At 39.8% G+C, this 24,373-nt stretch overlaps 1 protein-coding gene across 2 annotated transcripts in view; it reads left to right on the forward strand.

Moving 5' to 3' along the window:
- Positions 1-4,475: 4,475 nt before the first annotated feature.
- Positions 4,476-24,373, forward strand: part of LOC149139292 (uncharacterized) — a 225,017-nt gene continuing 205,119 nt past the window's right edge. Inside the window, exon 1 of one of the 2 annotated variants that reach the window (XM_089448140.1) lies at positions 4,476-5,419. In XM_089448140.1, the coding sequence (XP_089304266.1) occupies positions 4,811-5,419 (609 nt within the window). In that variant the 5' untranslated portion in view covers positions 4,476-4,810. The remainder of the gene's footprint in view (positions 5,420-24,373) is intronic. The other variant, XM_089448141.1, reaches the window with a different exon arrangement.

Below are 24,373 nucleotides of genomic sequence, written 5' to 3' on the forward strand. Positions count from 1 at the left end.
ATATATATATTTTTTTTCGTAGAAAAATTGTAACCTTTTATTAAGATATAAAAAGCTACATACGTACATGCATATGCATTCTGTCATCGATCTAGCATGAGAAAAAAACCAAAAGCGGGCTTGTTACAACAACCAACCCATAATCAAACAGAGTTTTGTCCATGACCAAAAAATATAAAATCTGTTTGGCAAGTCTGAGTGTCTAGAGTAGTTTAAGTACACACTACTCAAAAAAGTAAAAGATAACAATGAACACATATCCAGTAACATGTATGAATCACTATCCAAAACAATCCCCAAGAAAGATGAAAAATATATAGTTGGTGCATCAATTTAAATATCCATGAAAGACTTGTGCTCATAGGATTGTACTGCTCCATCTATGTGTTCGCTGATCTGCCATGTGCCCAAAACTTGTTGATCACCCTCCTTAGACAGAAGGCCTGCATCTATGTTCCTCCCCCTGTAAATATGGCAGCAGGAAACAAAGTCAAACGAAAATTTTAACTATTGAATTTCTTCTAATATATGGAGTAGAATGTGATCATGACACCTTTGGACAACATTGAACCAATTTATAACATTGAGTAAGTCCCCAAAAAGTTGAAGAGAGCGACATCCCAATTCTAAGGCCCAATGTAAGAGAAATTTTAGGGAAAGAATTTCTGCAAAATTATTTGATTTAATGTCCAAATCAATCTTTGATTTCAAAAAATGTTGTTCATTTTTAAACAAGATCAACCCTCCTCCACATGCCCTGAGTTGGTTTGATGACCCGTCAAAATAAGTCCATTGAATATGTTGATTAATTTCTTTGACACCAACCACACAAGGAGTTCGGGATGACACCTTTGTGGGCATAAGAGCATATATGGCTGCAATTTCAGAGGCAATGAGAGTAGGGGTTGAAGCGAGATCTCTGAAAATTGCTTTGTTCATAGCAATCCATACACCCCAACAGAATAACGGGGCAATATTGCTGTGCATAACTTCAAGAACTGAATCCCACCATAATTTCCAAGCCTCCTTAAAAGTTCGTCGTGATATAAAATTATGTTATTAACATGGACATTAAAATATTTTATTTTTTGCTAACATTAAACTATTTTTGTTTTAAATATTAGATATCAACTAAACATGGAATGAGTTATAGATAATGTAATATCAATAATATTATTTTTGCATGTCATTTGTGAATTCTATACTAAATAGCTAAGGGATCACATATGTCCCTCATACTAAAAATTAAACTAGCATTTGCACATTAGGGTGCGAAGGGAACGCCGACGATGTTAAATGAAGGGCGGAGGATGACAATGTTAAATGAAGGGGGAGGGTAACAACATTAAACGAAGGGTTGACTTTTAAAAACGCCACGTGGAAGAGATCTCTACAGTGTCGGCCTACGAATCTCTACAGTGTTAGCTCATAGAACCTCATAATAAAAACACCTTTGACATAATTTTTTTTTCCTCTTACTTTCATTTACTTTATCTCTATATAAAGTTGATGTAAAATTAAGCTGGAAATTAAAGTATTTTATTTATCATTGATATTGATTTTTTTGTTGTTTCTATTTTTTAATTTGTTCATGTAAATATTCTTTTATTTATTTTTAAATGTAAGACAACATCTCTCTCATACTGGGTTGTAGAGCACCACTCGGTTTAATAAACTAATTTGAAATTTACTTTATATTTTTCTATCATCCTCTTAGCCTCAAACTTTACAACCATTTACCACAATAAGAGCGACAAGAGTCTCAAAGATGAATTTTTGCTTATCCCATAGAAAATGTTTTACTGATTTTCAAAATTTTCAATTCCATAATAAGCTCTCCACCCTCTATTTATCTTTTTTCTCAATGCCATAGTCTCAATCAAATTTGTGACAAAATTTGATTTTGAGATATTTGTGTGATGTCACTTCCTTCGAGTTATCATTATCATACATGAATTTTCAATTGTTTTTAATTCTATAATAAGCTCTCTCCATCATCTATTTATCTTTTTTCTCAATGACAAAATTTTATTACGAGATATTTGTGTGATGTCACTTCCTTTGACCTATCATTATCATACATGAAATTATCGCAAGTTTTTTTTTGAAGTTAATTATCATAACCTTCGTTTTGTTAGTGTTAACAGTTATTCCCATACTACAGCACAAATGTTTGATGATTTTTAGTTGCTTGTCGAGATCATAAGAACTTGTTGCCACAAGAACAATTTCATCAATGTAAAGAAGAGGGATGACGACTATAATAATGACATTCATACCAACACAACTTGCTTTTTCCAAACATTTATCTAACTTGTTAATGTATATGCCAAAAAGAGTAGGGGCAGGGGACAACCTTGCTTAACTCTTATATTACAATTAATTTCTTTCGACCAACCCTTAATGTTCATGAGCGTGGCAATACCATTCTCATACAACCTTATTCCAACAACTATTAACTCGAAAAGAACCTTTAACTCTTGTAACCTATTCCAAAAGTTAGTTGAGGACACTATGCTATTTTTTTTTAAAGTTAGCAAAACAACAAAAAAATTGATTTTATTATTACACGAATAGGCGTGTCTATATCGGAAAGGGTGCCATATTTTAGAGTTTTTAAATTACATAAATTACATGTATGTTTAAGATTTAATAAATTGAAGAATATTCTTTGTCATCACCATTTAATGAAAGATTGTGATTAAATTTACACCATTTAATGAAAGATTGTGATTAAATTTATCAAGTTACTTGCATTTTATAAATGAGGATTTGTGATTATTTACATTATTATAAGTTTTTTTTTAACCACATAGCCGACTTCCAGCCTTAAGATTTAAATTTTCGCCAACCCTGATCACAATTGTCTTTCTTGCTTGAATCAGTGTCTTAAGCCTATAAACTTCATCAACCATTTAAGTTATATGGCTCTGATAGTTGGGCTAAAGGCACTCTACAACCGAGGGGATGTTTTAATGCCCCTAAAATGAAGTGTTAGACACAAATTAATAATAATAAAGCAAAGCATAATGTCGATGCAATTAAGAAAGTAATAAAAAAATAATTCCATTCAATTTATTATATTGTAGATTTATTTATTATTATTATTATTATTATTTATTTATTTATTTACTATTTATTATTTTTTTATTTAATAGAGTTTAGGCTTCTGTGATCCATATCAAGTTAGAGAAAGATTTCGGCGAAAATCACATGGAATCTCATTTGTCAACGCGTTTCGAACCAACTAGTGTGGTTCATCGTCAGGACAATTTTAATTTTTAATTTTTAAATTTTTTTTTATCTGGTTGTCGAGTAATTTAAACCATGCTTCATAACGGAGAATTGCTAATTAAAATGACATATTATAAAATTTTTTTATTAATAAAATTACAAACAATTTTAAAAAACTCTTAATACACATATTATATTAAAATAAATTTAAATAATAATGTTTCATATTCATTACCATAATATTTGATAGAGTTAATAAACATATAATTAGAAATTATAATTACCATAAAATAATGATTAATATTGGTAACTACAATATTTCAAAATTTTATATTTAAATTTAATTAATAAATACATAAAAAAATCAATACTTATAATATTTTTTCAAATTCACTTTATTTATATATATAAAATAAATATTATACATATTACATGAAAATAATTAAATATTAAAAATAAATATTATATATAGATATATATGATTACCATAAAAATAAGAATATTTCTATAAATATAGAAATCAATTTTCAAAAGTCAAATATTTTTTCAATTTTACAATTCATAAAAAAAAAATACATTTATTTAAAATAATTCACACAAAAATAAGAAATCATAAATTTCATATATAACCAAATTTTATTTTATTTTATATAATTTACAAATAAATAATAAATCATAAATTTCACTTTATTTTTCTACCTATATTTAATATAAACACATCAATAAACAAAACACACAATTTAGTATCAATAAACAAAACACACAATTTAGTAGAAATTTTCAACAACAAAATATACAATTTACTAGAAATTTTAAAGAACAACATATTATTGACTATAAAAATATTTAAACTAAAATACATACTCATGCTAAATAGCTAAAATAGAAGGGCTCATAATTATTTTATAATTAAAAGAATTTCCCATGCAAGATTTAAGATTTTCTAAGGTATGTTACGAAATTGACCAATTTATAATGAAAAGAATTTCTCATACAAGATTTAAGATTTTCTCAAAAATACTAAAAAAAATGTTACGAAATTGACCGATTATATTAATAAATTTGCTATAATATATATGAAAATTTGTTCGCAATTTGGGGCTGTGATAAGAGTGTCGGTGGCTACCGATTCCTCTACCTTACCCAGCGCTCCAGGTGTCCATATTGGCAAAACTGTCATCCATATCGATAGTCTGATGGCAACCCACTTTGAACAGTTTTCTGCCAAACGCCGTTATTCTTAAAATATCATGTAAACGACACAGTGAAATTTAAACGAGCACACCACTATTGTAGCGACGTAGCGACGAGATAAAAGATTAACAAACCCCGGGTCAGACCCAAATACGTAAGGCATCCTCCGGTTCAGGAAAGCCCAGCAAAGAAGAATTCTCAACCAACCTAATTATGGATGGATTCTTTGGTGTTTCCGAGACCAAATTCGCTCTAATCCTCCTGAAATCGAACTCTGGACCTCTTCGTTCACTGAGTTTCGAATAATTAATGGCATTTTCTGCTATCATCCGGTAAAGAATTCCCCATTTTTTTTTTTGAAATCTGAATTCTACATTTGACAATGTCCGTTGAAGCATGGGAGGGCATGCAGCGCCAAGGGCAAGACATCGCGGAGCGTTTCAGCTCACTCGCGCAGTCTTTCAGCTGTTTACTTCAGAGTCACATGGGAAACCCCGACTACGACAATAAGAGCGAAGAGCAGGGCATTCCCAGGTGGCCGTGGCCTTGGCAGGGTAAACGGCAGGGGAAAAACTTCGACAGGGTTCGTCTCAGCGGGAGACGGACGGCGACCGGTTCTACGAGGGAAAGCGGGGGACCTCCGGTGCTTGAGCTCGGGAAGAGATTAGGGCAAGTCGGTGCCGATGTCGGAGCACGCGTAGGTGGAATTGTGCAGAATGTCGTGCAGAATTTTCCTCGCCCTTTTCAACACGACGAGGATAGGGTTGTAATTCAACGGTCTGTGTCGAATTCGACACCTGGTCACATGGAGCGCGAAGAGGACGGCAAAGCCGAGAGTTGGGTTGGCCATATCGGTAGGGTTTTGAAGGGTTATGGCCCTCGAAGGCAGTCTTGTGAACCGCGCGAAGACCAGAGTGATTTTGACGACATACCGGATGAAGATGTCTTCACATTTCAGTCAAACCCACCCAATCATTTTCACAAACGCCAGGTGTGCACTCGGCCCTCATGAGCTTTAATACAAGCTAGGTAGCAAGCCATTATTATCTTTCTCCTTAAAAGGAGACGTCAATGTATTATTAAAAAATGAAATCACCATCCTGAAAGTTTAACTTCATTTCGGGTTTGATTTTGATTTTGATATTGAGCTGGTGTAGCCAAAATGTCAGGCGTAGCTCTATGCTCAAAATATGTGATTAATGTTCGTGTTTAAACTTGGGCGATAAATGTTTCCTCGGCTCCAAAAAAAGTTGCCATTAAATAGGGCAAAGAGAATAAATTGACAATATTAAACCCCAAAAAAGTACAAATATCCACTAAACTTAAAATTCGATCCAAAAATATGTCAAATTAAAGTCATGAAACCTGGTGGGATAGAAATGATCTAAAACGCACCATCTCTCCTGATGCCAAACCGGCTGAGTGTGCTTGAAACCTGGGATTATAATTCTTGTTGAAAACTGCCATGTTTTTTCCAGTTTCAGAGTAGCCCAAGGAGGTTGGGGTGCTAGAATTGATCCATTCTTCAACAAATTCGAAAATGTACTAGTTCAATCACAAGTAGTTTTGTGGAAAAGTCAGAGTATGCTAGAAGAGTACGTTTGGATAGCGCATATCAAGGTACTCATGAAAACATGCCCAAACATCATATGAAATACATGATATCTTTTCTTTTTCTTTAATTTGCAGAAAAAGCAAATCCTAACAATTATTTTAAGAAATAAAAAAAATTGACCTGTCCGGCCTGGCAGATTTCAATTTTTTACCAAAAAATATTGCTGATTGCAGTGACTAATTCCCATCCTATCTGGCACGCATGTTCTCACTGTATTTTGGGAGGTTTGCATTGGTTCCTTGCGAATTTTTGACCAATCTTGGACTACAGTGTGCAGTATTTATAATGATTTGATTTTACATTTTATCAGGATAGTTCAGGGAAAATATCTGTACAAAATACGTGCCTATCGCCCACCATTGCCAAGAACTGTCACTGTGCACATTGTTGGTCATTTAAACAACTTAGCTGCTTGACTGCCTTTATTGTCCTAACAAAACGACAAGAACTGCTAGATGGTATCTTTTACTGCAGCCTCCTTTTTTTTAACTGTTTTGCAACCAGTTGATAATGTATTCTCTTCTTTTTAATTGAAATAGATAACTAAAGTTACCTCTCCTTGAAGAACTGTAGTACAACTTCAGTGCTTTCTCGAAAATGTTTTAAAGTATTGTCTTATTGAATCTCTTCCACATGATCCAATATGCTTCTTTATCAGGATCATTTTGATCAGATGAGCCCCCGTCTCAGCTCCCTGCTGTCAAGCCGAGAGAGAACTGTCAGATGAGTTCTATATCAGACGAGCATGCCATATTTCTGTGGGTTTAGTTCTATTGGAACAACGCCCTTCTCTAAGACTGCTACATTGTAGTTTGCTACTTCCCCCTAGTGTTGTTGCACTTTGCACTTCATAGGGGTCCAAGGGGGACCCTTTTCTTGATCTCTATCCTGACATCTCTCACTACTACACTCTTGCGGAGGTAACTCTTCTAGGCAACTTCAACACTCGCACTAGAAACCTACAAGTATCCCTTCATGAAAGAGTCGAGGTTGCACTTTGTTGAGAAACCTAGGGCAACTAGATAAGGTGATTTCTCTTATTTTGGTAACTGCTTGTGATGTATTTTTACGTAACTTGATTAGCTTCTTCTTTTACTGGATTATTATTAGTGTTCTCTATCATCAAACAACTACCAAACAATGAAGAATGATGAGACAATAAGACACATGTTCTTTGTTTAGGTTAGTTACTTCATAAGCCCATTATCAATTCCATTAGACCATAAGCAATCATTTTAACCATCATCATATGACAGTAACTAATAAAAGAACATTAAATGTAAGTGTAGAAGACAAGCCAAGACAAGAGAACACAAAGATATGGCTAAAGCCAGGGAAAAACCCGAATGGCTCAAGCCAGGGAAAAACCCCAAGATGGGGAAAACCCTTGATCAATTCTTCTTATTAATATTATTATTATCAAACGTTTAGCAGAGGACGAAAGAGTACAATCATTGTCAACATTGACTTGTCAATGTGATAACTAGGACCACTTTTCAAAAGCCAAATAAGCATCCCAATCGAATATGCATTCTGGTAGTCACAATCTGTCCTATTCAGTGGACAATGGTAGACAAAGCATAAACTGAATCTAGGTAAGGGTTCATAGGTTCATGACTATAATACCTCCAAACTTCCTTTCAATGCTGCGACCTTTCTTCTAGGGTCTCTGTCAGTCAATCTAATCCAAGGAGACTAGGCCTGCGGCCTAGATGAGACAACAAACAGACTTGCTACCCTCTTGTTAGGAGTGCGAATAATAGTTGAGGAGGGAAACCCATATAGACGTGTGCCAAAAACATCAACCAATAGCCTTTGATAAGTGCGGCTCACTTTTTGCTCAATCTCGGTCCTGTAATGAAGATAAGTGAGCCTAGAATATTGTATAGACAAGCCCAAACTGATTTCGTCTCCTACCTGTGGAACACAGCCCATGAAGGAGACTAAATTGATTCCAAACTTGCCCTCATTACCTTTGTTGGAAACCTTCTTTCATTTGTGGCTATTTCAGAGAAATGAATGAGATATGCGTGTCCAAATGAGGGTGAAGGCGCCTCTATTTATACAATTCGATGGGGGTCAAGGGACGTGTCTAATGGACTAGTTGAGTCGACATAGAGATAAGGTTGACCCTGATAATTTTCGTGTGAGAGAACATAAATTCAAAAACCCACTTCTACTTATCCAAATTTGACGATCTTTAGATTGAGAGGAATTTAATGCAATAATTATCTTCATCAAATGAGTTATCCAAAGTGGAATTTGGCCCTAGTTTCCAATTTTAACACTCCCTTTCAACTAGGGAGAATTCCACTGGTCAAACCATCAGCGATTGTCACCGATTGTCATGTCGTCATGAACCATCTTTGTATCTCATCTCATCTCATCTCTGCTGAACACTGATATGAATAATGAAGAATTGATCGAGAGTGAGTCACAAGACCTTGCCACTCTCCATTGACAAAAGCTAGTCCACATAACCAAGACTTGATCCCAAGTGATCAAGTTGTAGAAACATCATTCATCCTAGACATAGTGAGTACGACAGTACACGATGCGTCCATCAATAGTGCTATGGTCCCTATCCACTTTTCCCAACTCATTGGCTAGATGAGAGGTACTTCCCATGTGTCTCGGACTACATGGGTCGGATGATACTGAATCAATAGCAGGGAAAGAATGTATCACATCCTGCTCACAACCACACGCAGGGAAAGGATTAACCACATCCTATAGTCACACATCACAACCACACGTAGGGAAATGATGAACCACATCCTATAGTCGCACATCATAGCCACACTTAGGAAAATGATGGACCACATCCTATGTATGCAAATCACCGAGAGTAAGGAAAGGATGAACCATGTCCTAGAAACACAAGTTACAATCACATGTAGGGAAAGGATAAACCACATCCTACAAACACAAGTCACAACAATCAATCGTAGGAAGGATCCTACACGTGGGTAAAGGATGAACCACGTCCCACTGTGTTAATTTTGGTATGTTCTATGCTTAAGAACAATTTACTTCAAATTTCTTATTAGCCCAGTATCAATTTCCAGATTAGCAATCACATCAGCATGATAGTTTAATGAAGATAAAACATAAACATAAACAGTAGAAGACAAGCCAAGAGAAGAGGACACAAGATGTGGCACCAGCTAGGGACAAGCCCCAATGTGGGGAAACCCTTGATCAATTCTTCTTATAATCTTCAATAGTTTAGCAGAGAGAGAGGGAGATAGTACAAATATACAAAACTGATATTTTATGATAGCAACAACAAACCCTAACCAGCAAAGTCAAAGTTGGTTAAATAGGTCAGATTTGACCTCCAATCAACTCAGTCAATAGCCCAGTCAACTTGGCCTCCAACAACAAGAAGCAGCCCAAAACAGTCCGAAAATCCCAGTCAAACTTCGGTCAACAACAGTCAAGCCTGCAACCAGCCCTAGCACCCTGCGACCAGCCCTAGCACAGTCAACGCTGGTCAACACAAGGTCAAATAGGGGTAAAAGAGGCTATCCAGAACTGCAGCCTGCTAAGGAGAGGCAACCTAACCCAATCCGCAATCAAGAAGAGTGAACATTGTCCAAATAACCTTCTTACAGCTTCGGTCAAACTCGGTTAATGCTGCCTTAAACAGAAAACAAACTTCCTTCTTCGCACGTGTGAGAGATTCTGCTCTAGCTATGCGTACCCAAACAAGAGAGGAGAGAGAAGGATGAGAGGATGAGATGGTGAAATAATGCCACGAGGTCTTCTCCTTTTATATGCAACGTTGAGGTTAAGTTGGGGGTGAAAATGATTGTTTTGCTTGCTGGCCGACCTTGACAAATTGTCAAGAATATAAATAAATTCATATCTCCATATATACATGTCGGAATCGGATGATCTTTAGATCAATCCTACACCTCTCGAAGAGAGGAATCCAAGAAAAATATCAGCTGCCATAAATAAGGTGACCCATATGGAGTTTGGCCCTAGTTGCCAATTTTAACACTCCCTCTCAACTAGGGAGAACTCCATCTGCTAATCCATCTGTCAGTCGGTACTATCTCTGCCATCAGTGCACTGCGCCGCTGCACTATGAAGAAGAAGAAGTGACTGAGAATGTATCATACCATTCTCCACTGAGCCGAAGTCAGTTCCAGATAAAAGAGAGCGTGTCATACCACTCTTACTAACCCGAAGTCAGTTCTAGATAAAAGAGAGTGTGTCATACCACTCTTATTGACCCGAAGTCAGTTCCAATTGATCCCAGAACAATATCATCCTAGCATAGGGAGTACAGTAGTACACGATGCGTCCATCGGTAGTACTATGGTCCCTATCCTCATTTCCCTACTCATTGGCCAAATTAGAGGTATTGCATGGGTAGGATGTCTCAGCAGGAGAAGGATGAACCACTCATCCTGCCTACATGTTGCCACGGGGTATCACAAGGGAAGGCTGAACCACTCACCCTATACATAGCAAACCACCAGGGGAAGGCTGGACCACTCACCCTGTACATAGCAAACCACTAGGGGAAGGCTGAACCACTCACCCGATGGTTGCTCATCGCTCCAAGAAGTACCACAAGCCCCTTGGAGCTCCTAGAGCTCAATGTCCATATCATACAAGACCCTCATAAACGGGTCTCTCCACGACTCCTAGTCGTTCTCGGAAAGTCAAGAATTTGACTTTTCCCAGGGGCTTCGTCAGAATGTCGGCCACCTGCTCATCAGTCCCAATGTGATGGAGCCTTATGGCTCCTCGCTGTACCATATCTCGGATAAAGTGGTCCCTGATATCGATGTGCTTGGAGCGATCATGAAATACAAGATTCTCTGATAATCAGATCCCACTCTGGTTGTCGCAAAGGATCATGGTGGTATCCAACAAATGTCCAAACAACTCACTGAAGAGCTTCCTCAACCAGATAGCTTCACAAGAGGCCATACTTGCAGCTATATATTTTGCCTCAGTGGTGCTCAAGGAAACCGACTTCTGCTTCTTGCTCATCCATGATATCGAACCAGAACCCAAAGAGAAACAACACCCAGAAGTGCTCTTGCGATCCACAACACTACCTTCCCAATCAACATCAGAATAACCATGCAACCTCACATCTCCGATAGTGTATCTTAGTCCATGAGTGATTGTGCCCCGAAGATATCTCAGAAGATTCTTGGCACCAATCCAATGTGAGTGATGAGGCTCAACCATATATTGGCTCAATGTATTAACTGCAAAACATATATCCGGACGAGAGTTCACCAAGAACATCAGTACTCCTATGAGTTGACAACATTCAAAAGCATTACCTAGTTCAGGTCTGACAACACTACAGCATAACTTCTTAAAGTTAAGCTCCATTGGGGTAGTCACGGGCTTGCAGTCTACCATCCCAAATCTTTCCAATATCTTTACAACATATTTTCCTTGAGATAGGAAAATTTCTCCCGGCTTTTGCCAGACTTCCAACCCTAGGAAATAGTGCATCAGTCCTAGGTCCTTCATCTCAAATTCGGAAGCCAACTCCCTCTTACATTTGTGAATGAGAGGGTTCGCACCAGTGAGAAAAATGTCATCCACATAAAGCACCAGTATGAGAGGTCTATCATCTTCAACCTTAAAGTAAAGGTTCGGATCGACTTCACTCCTAGTGAATCCCAACTTCATCAAATAGCTATCGATCCTCTCATTCCAAGCTCGGGGTGCTTGCTTCAACCCATAGAAAGATTTCTTGAACTTGCATACATGAGATTCTTGATCATGAATCTCAAACCCCTCGGGTTGTTCCACATAGACTTCCTCTTTAATCAAACCATGCAAAAAAGCGGTCTTGACATCCATCTGATGTAGGTTCCATCCTTGCGAAGTAGGTGGTGTATCGTGCAACAGGTGCAAATATGAAATATCTCATCGTAATCTACACCTTCCTTTTGAGAGAATCCTCGAGCAACAAAGCGAGCCTTGTACTTTTTTGTACTCCCATCAACTCCATTCTTGATTTTGTAAAGCAATGTAGAGGTGACAACCGATTTGTCCTTGGGGTCTAGGGACCACATCCCAGACATCATTCTTCATAATGGACTCGTATTCTTCATTCATAGTATCCTTTCATACTTGATGCTTCACGACTTCTTCAAATGATGTAGGCTCATTTTGAATGATAGTGCTCATAATGGTCAGGTATCCCTGATACCAGGTCGACTTCTTGCTTTCACGAAAGGTCCCCCTTGGTGCAATATGTCTCTCGGCGTCTTCGATAGTCTCCCTAAGCCATGAGGGCCTCTTCTTGGAGGAGGAGGGCTCTTGAGGAGGAGGATCAATAGGGTCCATAGGTTCATCAACATCCAGCATCGTTTTATCTTTTTTTTCATCTTGCTTTTCGGTGGCAGCTTCTTTATCCTTCCTTGGTATAGGAAGGTTGTCAACCTTGATAAGAGCCATATTTTCGTCAAAGGTGACATCATGACTTATCTCAACTTCCCTTTGACCAGCCACATAAATTCTGTAGCCCTTAGAATTTTGCTATAGCCCAAGGTTGTCAACCTTGCTAAGAGCCATATCTTTGTCAAAGGTGACATCATGACTTATCTCAAGTTCCCTTTGACCAGCCACATAAATTCTGTAGCCCTTAGAATTTTCGCTATAGCCCACAAAGATTCTTTTTTTTCCAGATGCTCCCAATTTGCTTCTTTTTTCTTTCGACACATGAAAATATACGGGACTCCCAAAAATTCTAAAATGAGAGACATCGGGTTTCTTACCAGTGAACATTTCCTTGGGAGTCCTGGAGTCCAATGCTTGCTGAGGGCATCGGTTTTGAACATACACGACGGTATTCTCAACTTCGGCCCATAGAAACTTCGGAAGCCTTTGATCATGAAGCATGGCACGAACAACTTCCATAACAGTACGGTTCTTTCTTTCAGCCACACTATTCTGCTTAGGAGTGTATGGTATAGTGGTTTCCCTCTTAATGCCAACTTCTCTGCAATAGTCATGGAATTGATTGGATTCATACTTTGGTCCCATTATCAGTCCTCAATATCTTGATTCTCTTCTTGGATTGATTTTCGATCATGGCTTTGAAGTGACGGAACCAGGTGAACACTTCATCCTTCTTTTTTAAGAAGTAGATCCAAGTCTTGCGAGAATAATCATTTGTAAAAGTGAGATAATATAGATATCCTCCCAAAGAGTTTACGGGCATCATACCAGATATGTTGAAGTGAACCAACTGCAATATATCTGTGGTCTTGCTATTACTTGAGGGGAATGGTCCCCTTTTAAGTTTTCGTTTGGCACATCCTAGACATACACCTTCATACTCTACTTTGAATTCGGGCATACCTGTCACCATTTGTCTCACATCAGGAAGAGCCTTATAATGAAGATGGCCAAACCTCCGGTGCCATAGTTCAGATTGTACAGATGTGTCGCAAGACATGGCCCCTAATGGACTTCCTCCAACTTGATTCAAAGTGTCAACCCGGAACCCAAGAGTAAAAGCATCTTTAAAATTCCTTTTCCAAACACGTACCTTTCCATTGATGAATGCCACCTTGTAACCTTTGTCTTCCATTGCCAAAATGGACACCAGGTTCTTCTTGAGATCAGGTACATATAGAACTTCTTGTAAATGAATCGTGTTACCCTGATTCAATTGAAGGGTAACATTCCCTACACCCTTTATGGGATAGGTGGCATTGTCTCCAAGAATAATCTCCAGGTTTAGACAGCTTCCTTGTATCTAGTGAAGTGCCTTGAGGCACCACTATCAATAAGCCAATTCCCCAAAGTGTCCAGAGGAGAGGTAGTGGAGAGGGCTGATATAAGATATACTCATTTTGCTTATTGTTAACAACATTTGGTTCTTCATACTTGGAGTTCCTTACTTTCTTGGAGGCTGACCATTTCCATGATGTCCCGCATTCCTTTTTCCTTTGCCATTGAACCTACCATTCCTTTGATTGTTGTTGTTGAAGTTGCCCCTGGAGTGATTGTGATCATCTTCAAGTGATGTGTCCTTTCTATTTGGACACTCCCTTGCATAGTGGCTGAACTTATTGCAAACACAACATCTACCCTTCCTTCCACCCTTAGATCCGGGCTTTCCATTGAAATGGCTTTTAGACCCTGCATTATTTCTCCTTTTGGCATGAGTGGAGAAAGCAGTGGTGTTGCGTTGCCTCTACTGGAAGGCATTTCTTGCTCGACTATTCTTGTTTCTTCTTGAATGCATCTCGACATCAATTCTTCAAATCCAGAATTCGATCATTATTGAGAATAGTTGTTCTAAATATATACCACTAGGGTGGGAGCCCTCTAAGGGTAGTGATAGTAAGTTCCCTGTCAGGAATGACTTCTCCAATCGATAGAAGATCATTCTTGATCTCAGTGATCCTTAAGAAGTAGGATTGAATATCCTCGTCCTTGCCCTTCTTAATATCCTTCAACTTATTTTTGAGGAACAAAACTTGATTTGCATCACTAACCTTGAACATGCTTACCAATCTGTCGTAGATCTCCTTGGAGGTGTTCAAATCAGAGATGTAGGCTACCAAACGCTTGTCAATGGAATCTCTAATAATCTTCTTCGCTTTGACTTCACCCTTGGTGTACTTGTTCTTTGTAGCAGCCGGTGCATTTGATGGAGGCTTAGGGATTTTACCCTTCACATAATCCAACACTTCTTGTTCTTCCAATGTCAGATCAAGAGACATCTTCCATCCGTGATAGTCAGACTTTTCACGGAGCTTGTCTTCAGTTGGGAAGTGGGATGAGGAACCCATTGAGCCTTTTGTCCTTTCCAGCTATCGTCGGTGTTTGCTCTTTCACTCTTGCTTTGGCTTTGTCTTCACCTCAGCTTCGAAACTATGTTAATTTTGGTATGTTCTATGCTTGAGCAATTTACTTCAAATTTCTTATTAGCCCAATATCAATTTCCAGATTAGCAATCACATTAGCATGATAGTAAAATGCAGATAAAACATAAACATAAACAGTAGAAGACAAGCCAAGACAAGAGGACACAAGATGTGGCACCAGCCAGGGACAAAACCCAATGTGGGGGAACCCTTGATCAATTCTTCTTATAATCTTCAATAGTTCAGCAGAGAGAGAGAGATAGTACAAATATACAAAATTGATATTTTATGACAGCAACAGCAAACCCTAACCAGCAAAGTCAAAGCTGGTCAAACAGGTCAGATTTGACCTCCAATCAACTCGGTCAATAGCCCAGTCAACTCGGCCTCCAACAGCAAGAAGAAGCAGCCCAAAACAGTCCGAAAATCCCAGTCAAACTTCGGTCAACAGCAGTGAAGCCTGCGGCCAGCCCTAGCACAGTCAACACAGGGTCAAAGAGGGGTCAAAGAGGCTGTTCAGAACTGCGGCCTGCCAAGCAGAGGCAGCCTAACCCAATCCGCAATCATGAAGAGTCAACATTGGTCAAACGCTATCCAAATAACTTCGGTCAACTCGGTCAACGCTACCCTAAACGGAAAACAGACTTCCTTCTTTGCACGTGTGGGAGATTCTGCTCCAGCTATGCGTACACAAACAAGAGAGGAGAGAGAAGGATGAGATGGTGAAATAATGCCATGAGGTCTCCTCATTTTATATGCAACATTGAGGTTAAGTTGGGGGTGAAAATAACTGTTTTGCTTGCTGGCCGACTTTGACAAATTGTGAAGAATATAAATAAATTCATATCTCCATATATACATGTCGGAATCGGATGATCTTTAGATCAATCTTATACCTCTCGGAGAGAGGAATCCAAGAAAAATATCAGCTGCCATAAATAAGGTGACCCATATGGAGTTTGGCCATAGTTGTCAATTTTAACAAACCGACATGTCAACCACCTATCGTAAGGAATGAGTATCCTACATGTGGGGAAATGATGAACTACGACCCACTAACATGTCAATAGATGCCTATATGCGTCTCTCACTAGGGTATCTGCAAGAGAAGGTGAACCACTCATCCTGGTCATATGCCATAGGTGGACTACTCACCCTACATACATGTATCCACAATCATAGGGGAAGGTGAACTACTCACCTTACATACATGTATACACAATCGTAGGGGAAGGTGAACCACCCACCCTACACACATGTCAACCATCACGGGGCATCATAGGGGAAGGTGAACCACTCACCTTGTACACAACGCACCAATAGAGGAAGGTGAACCACTCACTCTATGGTCGCTCATAGCTCAATAAGTACCCCAAGCCCCTAGGAGCTCCCAGAGCTCAATGTTCAATCTCAACCAAAGATTCCCTCATATAGGGGATAAAGCCAGGCTGCTTTTTGAAAATTAATGATATTGCAGACCGAATTGTTAATGAAAGCCTCACAGCTCCACCCAACAACATATAGATGTATACACAACTTTCTACAGACCCACTGATTTACAACAGAGATCTTAGCAGTACTTTGCAATTCTCTGCTTCTTGCATATCTTGATGAAGAAGATATTTAACTGTTCTTACTCCCTCTTACACAGGGAGACCACAAGCCTAAGCTTGTCTTTCCAGAGTGCAAAGTGTTCATCTAGCACCTACTCATCATAAGATCCATCCACTTTGTAGATAATTTATTAATGTAATCGAATATACCATAATACTGGTGGTGCTCTTCCATAAAAATGAATGTCCTTTGCTGTATCATATAAAGTGGTATCTGTTGTTAATATGTAAAACACAGGATTCTCTGAATACTACTCTGTACTATACAACAATGTATGCATAAATGGCTGCTGTGGAGTTTACTTAAATGGCCATGCAGGCTGCTTTTGTGCATTCTCTTCCAAAGTAGCCGACTTTAGTCTTTGAAGGTGGACCACAAGAGATGTGGCACTCAGATGTGCTCTCTACTATTTACCATACAGCCTGACCAACAACTCTCTGCAGAATATTTTGGATCATACTATCTGAATAAGCAGTTATTCGTAAATTTTGTTCATCATCTTGTTGGACAGGCAATATCAATAGCTGTGTCCAACTTCATAGCTCCCTCTGAATATTGAGAAGGGTAACTTTGTCCAAAACATAATTATTGAACTATCTTCAATCTGCTATTAATCTAGGGATTTTATAGTTTCCTCTGAAGCTTTGCTTCAATCATGAGCTTCCCATATTATTAGGAAGCTTTATGTCAAATAAGATAATTCTGAAGTTCTTCTTCAACCAGGGAGAAGAAATCCTCTCATGAGATTATCTTATCACAGCTGAATGATCCTTCATAGCTAGATAACAGTTACTAACGTATCAGTTTACTCAATCCATGATAAGGAAGAGTCTTTCTCATTCAGACATCCATGTCTATAAAACTATTCTTTATAAGATTCTGGCATAATGTGGCCAAGGTACCACAATTAAAATCTTCTGCTCATTGTACAGAATCTGTCATGCATTTTTTTTTCTCCTTTGCACTCGTTGGTTAACTGGTGATAATTCTCACAGGAGTATTTATCATAATTCCAATTCTGACATCATCCACGATATTACTCAAGTTGCCCTTAAAATACCAGTGATAACCTGCAAAGTTCTTTTTGATGAATCAGAGTGCTGTATGTGCAGTCTTCCCAGGCCTAAACACAAAAATGAACTTAATGTATCAGTTCCATAAGCAACATTTTATGGATAATTTATATTTTCACTTTCCTGTAGGATAGATGCAGTCTTTGATATAATAATTTAGGCCCTTGCCCCAAAGGAACTTTGAAGTTCAGTACTGCATTTCACAAAGCCAGAAGATGTTCCAAGTCATTCACGTGGAACTCAGTACAGACCTTTTGATAAGTCAATACCTGTAATTCGAATTCCTTCAGTCATGCTGGTTATCACTTTCAGGGGTCTTCTTTAGCCAATGAGTATATATCTTTTAAATCCTGGATTGCTTTGCTCAGTAATAGAAACCATAAAAGAAGGAGAAGGAGAAGGAGGGTGATTATGATATACTCTAAACCCTACACCAGCGAGACTTGCATTTGGATGCACAATAGAGTGACAAGGCATTAAGTACTCTCCATGAAAGGCTCCTGTGAGGATGAATGGAATGGTATAAATTATGCACAGATGGTCCAATGCCAAATTACCCATAGAGTTTGAGCAGACTATTAGAGAATGTACATATCAAACTGATCACTGTCATGACACATTGTTCATGATTGATTTATTTTTCAGACCTGCAGAACAAATTCTCCACAGGCAGCCTTGAGCAAACAAATGCCAAACTTCAGAGATCAAGTAACAGGAAATAAGGGCCGAGACTCTTGCATGGCTAGGGCTACAAGATACGTTTTAAAATTCCTCTTTCAGGTGATGCCTTTTCAAATGAAGGAGCCGCAAATAAATTCCAAGAAAATATCAAGATGACTGTATGAGATTGACACAGAACCTTAACAAATTCTGCCTTGAAAGAAATAGGCTTGAACAATGCACAAAAATTAACTCAGGTCTTTGCTAGATAAAAGTTTAGACAGTCCTGAATTTTTCACAAAAACGCTGTCTCAGGCTCGAATACTCCACACTCTGTTCTAGGAAAGAATATGTGCAAATGTCAATTAACAACATGCCTCAGATCTGTATCAGTGCACCAAACCAAAACCATGACAAGAGGTCGCATGCATCCTCATAAAATTGTTCAGTGAATAAGTGTCTCTGGTTAGGGTCACAACAGGACTCCAATAAGCTCAGAGTTTCAGTGATTCCATTGTCAATCATACAACTAAGGCCTGTATAAATAATGCCAAACCAATCTGGCTTAGGGTCCATTTGAAGGTTCAGATGCAGAGACTAGATCTGCCCAGATGAAGGAACAGTAAAATGGATAAACGAATCTTCATAAGAATGTAGATGAGCTAGCTTAGCTTAAAAGAGGAGGCTGAATGACCTTGGATGCCTATGATATCCTTGTGCCAGTTAAGCAAAGTGAACCAACATTATTTGTCGTTGATCTCCTTGACTAGTCTTTGAGATTAAATCAAGAGCCGCAGAGGTTTGATGAAGACAGATAGGTATAGCCCAGCAAATAAATAAAGTTCATTCTGTGAAATTCGGATCCATATATATGATTATTGAGCTCTATCAAAAAAATGACAAAGCTGAGTTTAAACTGACCTGAGTTTTGATTGAAGATGACTGAGGAGTATTCTCATCTTCCTCTGAGGAAGCGTCCTGATGATTTACTAAGATAACTTCGCATTTCTGTGGAGCCTAGTTTGACCGGGTCATAAATTTGAGCTGATGTGTGTTGAAATTTGGTACCGGAGGACAGGTGGTTCCCTAAGGCTTTGATCTTTGGCCTAAGGAAAAGTGTCCAAAAGAATTTAATTTTTCTCCTAAAGTGACTTTATAATTTTTATAAAATCAAATCTAATTTAAAAGTGACTTTAAGTGATAAAGTTACTAAAGTCTAATTTTAAAGTGACTTTAATAAAGTCAATGTAAAATTAGAAATGAAAAGTGACTTTGGAAATAAATGACTAAGTGGGTCTTTATTAAAGTTGAGTGAATTAAAAAATAGAAAGTGAGATTTAAATGAGCATTTAATCTCAGCCCTAGATCAATTTATCAGCCATTGGATTTAGGGATCACCCAAAAGTCACTTAGGGTTAGATTAAAGGAGGAAAATGAGGAAAATGTCATTCATTCTTTCATGAGCAGATTGAGAGAAGGAGAGCAAGAGAGCAAGGGAGATTTCTGGACAGGGAGGAGAAGGAGGCAGCAGCTTGGCACACATTCCAAGGCAGCATTTTAGCAAATCCGTACAGCTGAGTTAGCACACAGTGAAAGGCAGATATTGGACACGATTTTCTAGAAATCTGTACAAGTGCACAGAAATCGAGGAGCAGAAATCCGTACAACAAGTGGTTGTACTTTGGCACGCAAATCGAGGCAAATCCGTACATCTGTACTGTTGGTTTTTTTTTTGTTGTTGTTGTTGTCCTGCACGCAAATCGAGGAAATCTGTATAGCGTATTTATGGCAGCTTGCATGCTTTTCCAGGCAGGCTGTACAACATCATTTAAGGTTGAAATTTGGGCACAAAAATCGAGGAGGCCGTACAACGTTTATTGCTGTTTGCAAGTTTTTCCAGTTGGCTGTGAGGCGCGGAAACGAGATAAGTTGTAAAAAGCTTGCTGATTTTTGTTGAATATTTGTCACTGTAAAAAGCATTTTCTAGAAATAAGAAAGAGCTCTCGAACTGGTTTTCCCCAAGAGTTGTAGGGCGTTTTTCCAGGGTCACCTTGACAAAAAATCACTGTGTTCAAATGTGTTAAAAGGCTGTTTGTATCTGCTGATTTTTATTTCTGCGTTTTCTATCATTCTGTAAAATTTCCAGAATTTGTGTTTTCAGCAAAAATTTATTTTTTCAGTTGTTGAATATATGGATATGGGAAAGGGCATTTAACTATATGGGAGAAATAAGGTGAAACTGAAAACCGGGGTGGGAAATGAGAAATTTTTTACATGGTATCAGAGCTTGAGTGCTGAAGTGCAGTTTGGGACAGCAAGGAGGAAAATTACAGCTTGCTGATTTTTCACTCAGAAAATTCCAGCAAGCTGATTTTTCACAAACAACAATTTTATCTTTACTACAACAGTGCTATTTTTCAGTTTTAGGACAGCAGGATGTCATTGGGGTTGAGGGTGGAGGATAGGTTGGATGGGCATACCAATTACAGCGTTTGGAAGGAGAGAATGCAGAGTATCTTTGAAGAGGCAGAAGTCTGGGACATCATGGTGCATACCACACAGAACCCTGTTGTTGTGCCTACTGATGCTACTCAGTTGGCTGAGTATAAAAAAAAGAACAACAAGGGTAAGAGACTGATTCTAGACGGAGTCAAAGACCATTGCATTCCTCATGTGAGAGGAAAGAGAAATGCCCAGAAGATGTGGACAGCGTTGTCCAATCTCTACCAGAGTACCAACGAAAACCGGAAAATGGTCCTGAAGGAGAAGCTGAAGACTATTAAGATGGGTAATGATAGTGCAGCTGGATATCTCACCAAGATTACTAATGTGAGAGATGAGTTGGCAGCAGTTGGAGAGGTCATTCCACCCACTGAGTTGGTGCGGATTGCAGTGAATGGCCTCCCCCGTTCATGGATGAACTTTGTTGATAGAGTTTGTGCACGTGAGACCCTTCCCACATGGGAGAGGTTTTGGGATGATTGCATTTAGACATAGATTAGGAAAGGTCAGTTTGGGGCAGCCAAGCCAGTTGAGCAGGATGAGGGTGTAGCACTGTTGGCAGGAGGCAAGAAAGGCAAAGGGAAGAAGCAGGCTTCCACAAGCAATGGTGGGGGCAAAGACAAAGGTAAAGGTAAACAGGATAACACACAGAAGGACTATTCCAAGGTGAAGTGTTGGAATTGTCAAAAGATGGGACACTATGCAGTTGTGTCCAGAGAAGAAGAAAAAGAAGGGGAAGAACCAGAGCATGGCAGCTTCAGCAGAGGTTGAGGACTTTGCAGATCGTTTTGACCGGGAGTTTGCGTTCACTGCGTGCAAGTCCTCTAGTGCAGGATCACCTGCCACACAGGTTCAGAGGGAGCATGCTTTTCCCTTGATTAGCGGAGCATCTTCGGGTATCTGGTATGTGGATAGTGGGGCTTCACGTCACATGACAGGAGTCCGTGAGTACTTCTTAGAGCTTTCAGAGAGTGGCACTGATATAGAGGTAGTACTCGGTGATGACAGAGTTGTTAGAGCAGTCGGGGTGGGGACACTGACATTTCAGAGGGAGTCCAAACCTCCCTTGAAGGTGTCAGATGTTCTTTATGTGCCAGGGATGAGGAAGAACCTCATATCCATCTCAGCTTTGGAGGACAGAGGATATGAGGTACTGTTCAGGGGAGGACAGGTGTTGATGTATCCTAGGGGCACTCCAGCGGATTCAGCTAGAGTGATAGGTGTATGCCATGCAAAGGTGTACAAATTTGCATTCTAGCCCCTTTTGGCATTGAGCAGTAGTATCGACAGCAGAGCTAGCAGTTCTGAGCTGTGTGAGATTTGGCACCGCAGGATGGGGCATATGTAACATGGAGCCTTGAGGACCTTGCGGGAGATCATCACTACAGGTGTGCCAGATTTCAGTACTGATCACTTTGATACTTGCAGAGGATGTGTGATGGGCAAGTTTGCTAAATCCCCTTTTCCCAGCAGTGACAGTAGAGCGACTGGGATACTTGATTTGATTCATTCCGATGTGAGCGATCGAATGTCTCATGTTTCCTTGAGTGGATATGAGTACTATGTTCTATTCATTGATGATCACTCCAGGAGGACCTGGATTTATTTCTTGAAGACCAAGAGTGAGGTCTTCATGCGGTTTCAGGAGTTTAGAGCTCTTGTGGAGACACAGACAGGTCGGAAGATCAAGTCCCTGAGGTTGGACAATGGGGGAGAGTATACACCCTTGGAGAGTTTGTTGACTATTGTGCGGAGGCAGGCATTAGGAGGGAGTTCACTGTTCCTTACAACCCCTAGCAGAACGGGGTTGCGGAGAGGAAGAACACTTCCATCGTAGGGGCTGCCAAAGCCATGTTACATGATCAGGGGTTGCCATTGTTCTTATGGGCAGAGGCCTGCAACACAGCTGTTTATTTGCAGAACAGGAGTCCACATCGTGCCGTGGGGCACATGACTCCGGAGGAGGCTTTTTCTGGGAAGAAGCATGATATTGGTCATCTTCGTATCTTTGGGTGCATTACATACTCCTACATACCCAAGGAGAAGAGGACCAAACTAGAGCCCATCGCAGAGAAGGGTATCTTTGTGGGCTGCAGTGAGACCTCAAAGGCCTTTCGGATTTACATTCCTGCACAGAGGAAAGTTGTTGTCAGACGGGATGTGAAGCTCGAGGAGGACAGGGCTTTTAGGAGGTCACGGGAGTTAGAGTATCTGGATTAGCCAGACCCTCAGCAGTAGTTGAGTCAGTCGCAGGGATTCAGTGGGCAGGGATCAAGAGGATCCGGAGGTACATCTATGAGGATGTCAGGTTTGTCAGTGAGCAGTGGCTTGCCGAGCCAGAGGGGTGGTTCTCCGGGCAGCATGCAGAGCAGTCCACAGAGCAGTTCACTAGGGAGTCCACTGATGGACAGTTCACACGGTACCTCAGCTTCTACAGGTTCAGGTGCAGGCAGGAGGACAACAGACAAACAATCAAGAGTTCAGGCTCCTGATGATGATGAGGAGGAGTTTCATTCTCCAATGGGAGAAATACGCTCAGGGAAGAGGAAGCCCAAGTGGCTTCAGGACACCTTGAGAGATGCCACATCTGTTGCTGAGCCTAAGAGGCCGGTCAGAGAGAGTAGACTACCTGAGAGGTTTTGTAGCTATATGGCAATGGCTACCAGCATCCTTGACTCTGAGCCTTCTAGCTATGAGGAGGCAGCTGGCCAGCAGGTCTGGAGAGAGGCCATGCAAGAGGAGTATTCTTCTATCATGAAGAATGATGTTTGGGAGGTGGTGCCGAGGCCTGAGGGCAAATCCGTGGTTACTTCTAGATGGTTTTACAAGGTAAAGCATGCTGCAGATGGCTGCATTGAGAAACTCAAAGCGAGGTTTGTGGCTAGAGGGTTCTCCCAGGTAGAGGGAGTTGATTATGAGGAGACCTTCACTCCCATGGCTCGATATACTTCGATCCGCTCCATTATATCGATAGCAATAGAGATGGGTTGGAAGATCCACCAGATGGATGTGAAGACTGCATTTCTCAATGGCTTCATACAGGAGGAGGTGTACATTGAGTAGCCATAGGGCTTTGAGGTGCATGGGAAGGAGTCCCATGTGTGCAGACTGAAGAAGGCCCTTTATGGCCTGAAGCAAGCTCCCAGAGCTTGGTACTCCAAGATAGATACATACTTGCAGGGGATGGGTTTCACAAAGAGTGAGGCAGATCCGAACCTTTACTTTATTGTGATTGGTGAGGAGCCTCTCATTCTAGTGCTGTATGTGGATGACTTGGTCATTACAGGTGCAGAGAGACTCATAGAGCACTGCAAGAGAGATCTTGCGGCGGAGTTTGAGATGAAGGACATCGGCTTGATGCATTACTTTTTGGGTTTGGAGGTATGGCAGGAGGAGGGGCATTTCTTCCTGGGGCAAGGGAAGTATATTGTGGACATCCTTGGCAGATTCCACATGGAGGATTGTAAACCCATGTCGACACCGATGATTACCAACTGGAAGAAGCTTCATGCTTCGGATTCCGAGTTGGTGGATCCCACATTGTACAGGCAGCTGATTGGTTCCTTGATGTATTTGGTCAACACTAGATCAGATATTTGTTTTGCAGTCAA

This window comes from Pinus tabuliformis, chromosome X, assembly GCF_031772625.1.
Source record: "Pinus tabuliformis cultivar Carrire ecotype Pingquan chromosome X, CPIR1, whole genome shotgun sequence".
In the NCBI taxonomy this organism is placed as follows: domain Eukaryota; kingdom Viridiplantae; phylum Streptophyta; class Pinopsida; order Pinales; family Pinaceae; genus Pinus; species Pinus tabuliformis.